Source organism: Telmatherina bonti (genome assembly GCF_933228915.1).
Source record: "Telmatherina bonti genome assembly, chromosome: 14".
NCBI lineage: Eukaryota > Metazoa > Chordata > Actinopteri > Atheriniformes > Telmatherinidae > Telmatherina > Telmatherina bonti.
Genome location: NC_136612.1, coordinates 18112306 through 18119329, shown reverse-complemented (window position 1 = coordinate 18119329; position 7024 = coordinate 18112306). Strand labels below are relative to the sequence as shown.

Sequence of the window (7024 nt, the reverse complement as noted above, 5' to 3'; positions counted from 1 at the left end):
TGTAGTAACATTGTGAGTAAAAGTTACACTTTACTGTGTAATTATCATCATAGATTGTTTGATCATTTGATTCACAGTGTCCTAGTTTGTCATAGGCTGACTGGTATGAGCTGGTTTTTATGTTCTATAAGCCTTTGTTACAGTAAGCTTTGTCTCTAAACACCAACATCATTGTATTATATAGACATTTATTTACCCAACAGGGTATTGCTGTAATATATAATGTGTACAATAGCACTTGCTTATATAATCATTTTCTATAACTTTGCTATATTGCTGCTGAGGAGGGTGACAGTGCTGTTTTTTTTTATGTGACTTTGCTGAGATGTTTGAGATCCTGCATTATCACAGATCACATGCCAAGCCTTTCACCTACAGGACTTTATGGCACACTGTCAAGAATACTTGTCAATGTTTAACACAGGTGTGTACATTGCACCAGCCCTGTGAGGCTGATCATATCACCTCAGTCTTAGCCTCTTTTTTTTTTTTTTAATGATATACAATGTATCATGCTTGTCTTTTCACAGTGAATCCTTTTTCACCCAGATTATTATGAAACTGGAGTAGAAAAAACAACTTTACAAAGCTGTGATAACACAAATGAAATTTGCCTTCCTACTTATAATAACCGCCATCACAAAGCTGGAAGTTGTGTGTATGAGTGGGTGAACTAAGGGTATGTGCATGTAATAAAAAAAAAAAAAAAAGAGAAATGTGAACTGAAAAATGAACCAACATGATCCAAAATGAATAGATATCTGCTTTGTTTCTGATGGGATTTACATGACAAATACGTCAGCAAAGTGTTTTCATATTTACGTGTGAGAAATTGAGGATCACCACAGGTTAATCTCTCGCATTGTCAGCTTTGATTGCTGTTGAGGAAAAGTTCAAAGAATGCTTCTTTATCTTATTATAACGCCATGATATTATTTCGCATCCATCTTTATACCCAGGATATATAACATATCTGGCTCGCTTATCCAGGATTTATGTGTGATCTCATTAAGTTTTCATCAAATACCACCTACCAAAGGTAAAGTGGACAGAGGGAGAAGGTGGGGAGGCTGGTGGGGGGGGGAGAGGGAGAGTGTGAAAGAGAACGTACAGAGGCTCCTCCTCACGCGCTGTGTGTATTTCTTGTGTTTTCCCAGTCTGCTCCTCACTCACATTCTTGCTTTGCAGAGATTCAGAGGTACAGAGCAAAGGCTCTTCCAGGGAAAAGGTAGCAAAGCAAAACTGAATTACTCCCTTTTCTCACTAAGAAAGAGACACAAACAGGGGGGAAAAGGTAGTGATTGTGTTTATTCTGTGGGAGGAGCAGTGTTTTCATCTCTGCCTGCTGCGTGTGCTCAGCTCGCTGCACACTGTGTTTCCAGATGGAGAGGAAGCAGGGAGAGGTGGACCACCTGGAGCGACCAAGCCCTCTGACTGACAAGGAGAAGGTGATGATCCAGGACTCATGGGGAAAAGTCTTCCAGAACTGTGATGATGTTGGAGTGGCCATACTGGTCAGGTATTTTAATCTGCTTGTTTACTCTTGTTGGTTGTTGCTTTATGAATCGAGATGCTGCTCCATGGCAAAGATGTGATACATTTGTGTAGGTTTTAATTCCTGTTTTGAGACTTTTCCTCTACTTATCGAATTCACTTCATCTCAACGCTATTAATGTACCTGCTGGTTCCAGATGGATTTTTTTTTTTTTTTAACAGTAAACACATACATCTAAACAGTCTAAACTGTGAGAAACCTCCTCACCAAGAATGCTGCTTAAAACGAACTTTAACAAGCATGCTGTCCATGCAATGTTCTCACTTCAGCGTATTACCATAATCCTATTTATCAAATGATAAATGCAAAGGATAAACATTATAATCCATCACTCAGACATCTTTGGCGAGGGTCCTTCCTTCACAGAGTGGGTCATGTTACGAATGCCTGCACAGAGGACCAGGCAACCCGCAGCAGCATGACTCCTTCACAAATAGGAAGACCTTTAAAAGACTTTGCTCTGAGACCAAGCATGTTTGAATTTCTTTTCTCCTCAATAGTATAAACAATAGCCATGGCTAATGAGTGTGACCTTGCACTGCTGTGCGATGATCGCCGCGCTCACTGTTGTCACAGTCTTAAAAAAATTCATGCCAAAAAATCCAAGAGAGGAAACTGTTGCTCAAGTCAGCCATCTGCAGCGATATGTGAAGGCTTTGACGGTTTTTCATGTGAGACGAGATTCTCGGCAGGATACAGCCTGCCTTTATAAGCCCCCCCCCCCCCTCTGATTGCAGGAGGTTACATGTGATGGGTAGGGGGCCATTATACATGCACAGTCATCACTGATGTGCTATGTGCTTTTTCACAGATACTGTAACTAAATGAATTTATTTGAATGCAACACATGGTTTTGTTTTATTTATTTATCTATTTATTTATTTATTCATAAAGCACATTTCATTTCTTTCTAAAAACTTACTGAAAGTGAAAAAAAAAAAATCCATCTCCCCTAATTCGTTCTTCATGCATTCCATCGCAAAGACCCTACGGACTTCAGGAATGTATGGAATGGTGTGTGATCAAAAACTTAACCCTGAGATATTTGCCATCAGGCAGTAACAATCAATCCTGTCACTCAGTTAAAAAAACATTAATCCTTCAACCAAACTGTCTACAGGTCACAGATGAGATCCACACGGGTAAATCACGGTGCTCTGTCTCTGAAATTAGAAGCTGTCTCTCCGTTCAGCTCTTCAATTATTCCTGAAATAAGATAAGGAAGGATTAAGAATCCACTGACCATATAAAAGTCTAATTAGGCTATTTATATGCAACCACAGGTCATGCAATTACAAGACAGAAAGATTAAACTCTGGCTCCTCATTAGTTTGCCATGAAACTTAGAAATTTATAGCTCCAGCACTTTTGAAAGCTCTCAACTCAGACACACTCTCTCTAATAGTCTCCCTTTTTTCACACGTAAACTCTGGCATTCAGGCATACTGTACACTTCAGATCTAACAGACAGAATAAATGGTTTCTTTTTGTTCTTAGTTGTTGCAGAGTCAGAGGGAGATGGGACATCTTGATTTGATATCCAGCACCCAGATGCTTTGGCCCTCTTCCCAGACTGTAGGGAGGGGGTGAGCCTTAGGTTCCTTTTTGCTAATTCTATACCTCTGAGGGTCAAGCGCCGATAAAATCAAACTGACTTTTTGGTTCCCAGCAAAAGCCAATTTTGAATCGGTGCATGCAAAGGAAAATTAAAACCCTCTGCTTCGGTTCGAATGAGAGGAATAGTTATGAACATGAAACATGAAATATTAGCTGTCTTTGCAATAATAATCATCACACTCGTAGTCAGAGACAGGAATCCAATGCGCTTATGATGGCCTTATTAAGGACTGAAATTTGATACTGAATTTGATATGAATCTTGCCTTTTTTGCACCTTTTATTAGAAACTGTGCCGGAGCACAGCCACCGTGTAAAGCTGGCAAAGCCTGAGCTCACCTGAGCCGACAGGCTGGGTAAATCGTTGGGGTGGATGAAAAATTTATGAAGCTACAGGTCAGATATAGTAATAACTGTTTAGCATAACTAAGCAGATACTGTGCACAATGTGTACTGAGGAGCTTGAATATAATATTTCTCACGTGCATGTGTGTAAACCATACCGTGCAGTAACAGCTGGAGGGAAACATTTTCCATGGAAACGTGCCGCATTCTCACGTGCAAGCCTGTGTTGACCTATGCTATCTTGCCCATATGGAAAATGAATGAGGTTTTACAGGATCAAGATGGTTTCAGGCTGAAGCTTGATAACAGTTGAACACTCACGCTCAATGTTATAGCTCTTATTTATCTCCGTGGCTCTTCTTGTTGCAGGCTGTTTGTGAACTTCCCTTCATCTAAGCAATACTTCAGCCAATTCAAGCACATTGAGGACACAGAGGAGCTGGAGCAGAGTTCCCAGCTAAGAAAACATGCTCGCAGGGTCATGAGTGCCATCAATACGTTGGTGGAGAGCATTGACAACTCAGAAAAGCAGGCATCAGTGCTGAAGCTGGTGGGCACGGCCCATGCTCTTCGACACAAGGTGGATCCTGTCTACTTCAAGGTAAACTGAGAATGTTCACAAAACGGTAAAAGATGCATAAAATAGCTGCATGTAAGAAGAGAGACTTTAATAGGAGAGCTACACTCACCGGTCAATCTTTAATGCTTCACAGCTTAGACTTAACAAGGTGCATAAGCAAAAATTGCTTCACATTTTTTGTCTTTCATCATGCTGTTTGTAAGACAGAGATAAGTTTGACGTATGTTTACCTTTGAGCCAGTAAAGGAGGGTAAAGATTAAACTAATGTGAATGTGTTCAGCAGAAAGCACAGCAGTGTGGCCAGGGCCGGATTGAAAGTGCACAGGCCCCTGGGCCCAGAATGTTCCAGGGGCCCCTTTCCCCACCGCAACATTGTAAAAAGTGTGAAACAACATTTCTAACATCTCTCAGACAATGGTACCAGTAGCAATACACTGTTGGTAGTGGTGTAACTATCTGGCTTTTATGTACATTTTGTTTCATGTCCAAACTGCTGGTGTTTGCCCTACGTGGGCCCCAAGTGGGCGTGGGCCCCTGGGCCCGTGCCCATAATGTCCATTGGAAAATCCTGCCTTGAGTGTGACACATCATTGTTTCATGCCACTTTGGTGGCTCAGCTGATTGTATCTTCCAATCCGTAAGCATATTAACATATGGCTAGCTGTTTGTGGTCTATGAATGACCAAAGGGGGTCTAGGCAGTTTTAATAAGGATGTCTTTTTTTTTTTTTACCTGGATATAAGGCAACTACTGGGTGAAAAAGGTTTCATTCTTTATGGAATCAGTCATTTACAGACAGCGCATAAAAGTTGGACAGAACCACTCACGTTTTAAAACCCTGCAGTTCAGAGACTTTGCTTTTCTAAAAAAACTGATTCTATGAGAAAGCAGATGTTCTGACTGTCATACTATGCACATCATGGGGTTACAGCTACATCCCTGCCATGTCCAGGTATGCAAACTGTTCAGGATTTTGCACAGATGCACAGATGTTATTTGTTGGGCCAGCTCTGGTGATGTGCTCAATCCATGGGAATGCAGTCAGTCTACAGCAGGTCTATGTGTGAATTACAGTCATTTTCTGCAAAAGTCTCTCTTCTGAAAACATCAATGTTGTTCTTCACCACCGTATCTTTTTAGTCTGGTATGTTGTTTATCAGAATAGAGGTACAGGCGCAGGCATTGCAGCTGCACTAAATTTGCACTGTTACAAATGTTTGGGCTGTTCTCAATCAGCCACAGAGATATTCAGTTGTTAGTGAAGGCAGCTCCACCTTGGCGATTATCCTGATTTTTGTGTATTTTACTCTTAATGCCACTTAAAAAAAAAAAATCAACATCAATTGATATCAAATGAGATTTGAAAGTAGTGGTTCAGATAATACACACAATCTGACCATTTAAAAAAAAAAAAGACTTCTTGCAGCTACCAGAAAGACATCACTCAACATGTGATCAAATACCGATCCAGTCTTAGCAGAGATTATGTAATATGTACGTTGCCGCAGTAAAGAACATTAAAAATGTTACAGACTTTTTCTCAGTATTTAAAGAGGTTCTTAGAAAGGGAGAGTAAAAACATCAGTTCACAGACTTCCATGTCACAGATTAAAGGAGAGAACCACTGTTTTTCACTTCTCTTCTTTGATCTTTCTTGTGGAAGTGGTTGGACTAAGACTAAAAAGTTCAAGACCGTGACTAGAAAAGTATTCATGGTTAGGACTTCGTAAGTAATTTTCCTTCACGCAGTTCAAGCATGGATTGTAATACTACTACACCTTTAAAAGTGCAAAGAAACAAACCTAAAATATGCTTCCTTGTATGACTGGACCAAAAAATGCAAAACCACTTCTACCTCTTCAAGCAACACGAAAGAACGTTGGCAGATTTTCACACTGCAGTGTCCCAAATAAGACCAATTCGATATCTGCTTTGCTTCCTGTCTATTTTCTGAGCTCTCTCCAGCTATTAAAAGTCAGTCCACTGATGACTTCTATCTTCTATCATTCTTTGTCATTTTCTCTCTTACTTTTGCTCACTTCCTTTGATGAAGTCCTTTTGCATTTCTTTCCTGAACTAGCCATGATTCATGTTCAGTATGGCTCGTGTGTTGATGCAGTGCTGCAAAGCAAAAAGCAGCTGTCACGTGATGCCTGAGGCTGAAAACAAAAGTGCTGTGAAATGCAACTTCTCCGCTGTGTGATGGTGAAGAGCAACGATGCCTCTTGAAATTTGCATAATGTATGTCAGCGTGCGCCTCCAAGAGTTTAATGGTTAGAAACTTAGATAGTGTTGCTTTGATGTGCTCCTACCCTGTTAAATGAAACATGTTCATTCAAAATGAGCACGTTTTTCACAGATTTCAGATTTGTTACATTGTCAATGTGTTTTTAAATTTAAAATAAAATTAAATTTTGGAAAATTATATCAACTTAATCAGTTAAAAAGAAAGAAAAGAGAGAAAACACAGAACCTGAATGTTCTTCTGTTTTCTTTAATGGCAGTTCAATATCAGCTTGATGCATTTATTCGTGTCTTGCTCAGATTCTGAGCGGAGTGATTCTGGAGGTCCTGGGGGAAGAGTATCCAGAAGTTGTGACACCAGAGGTGGCATCGGCATGGACCAAACTCTTGGCTACGGTTTGCTGTAGGATCAACGCTGTCTATGAAGAAGTGGGCTGGACGCAGCTCTCAACTTCAACTGGCTGAAGCTCTTGGATGCAGATCCATCGAATCTTCTGCAACTTTAAAAGTCAGGAAACAAATGACTGTAATCTGGGAACACAGTTTGGTGTAATCTATGATAATCATGGAATATGGAATATATACATTACATTAACAAAAAAAAAACAAGAACAAGTATGGAGCCCTATTTTGGCTAGCAGTGTGTTTGTGAAAGAGAGGGTGTAAGACATAAAGCGCAGCTC

At 40.3% G+C, this 7024-nt stretch overlaps 1 protein-coding gene across 1 annotated transcript; it reads left to right on the top strand.

Annotated features, from left to right (window-relative positions):
- Positions 1-1382: 1382 nt before the first annotated feature.
- Positions 1383-6806, top strand: LOC306764906 (cytoglobin-1-like; the record flags this gene model as incomplete). The annotated part of the gene is made up of 3 exons (XM_079252204.1): positions 1383-1519; positions 3886-4117; positions 6642-6806. The coding sequence occupies 3 exons, from the start codon at positions 1383-1385 to the stop codon at positions 6804-6806; spliced, it is 534 nt and encodes a 177-aa protein (XP_079108330.1).
- Positions 6807-7024: the final 218 nt, after the last annotated feature.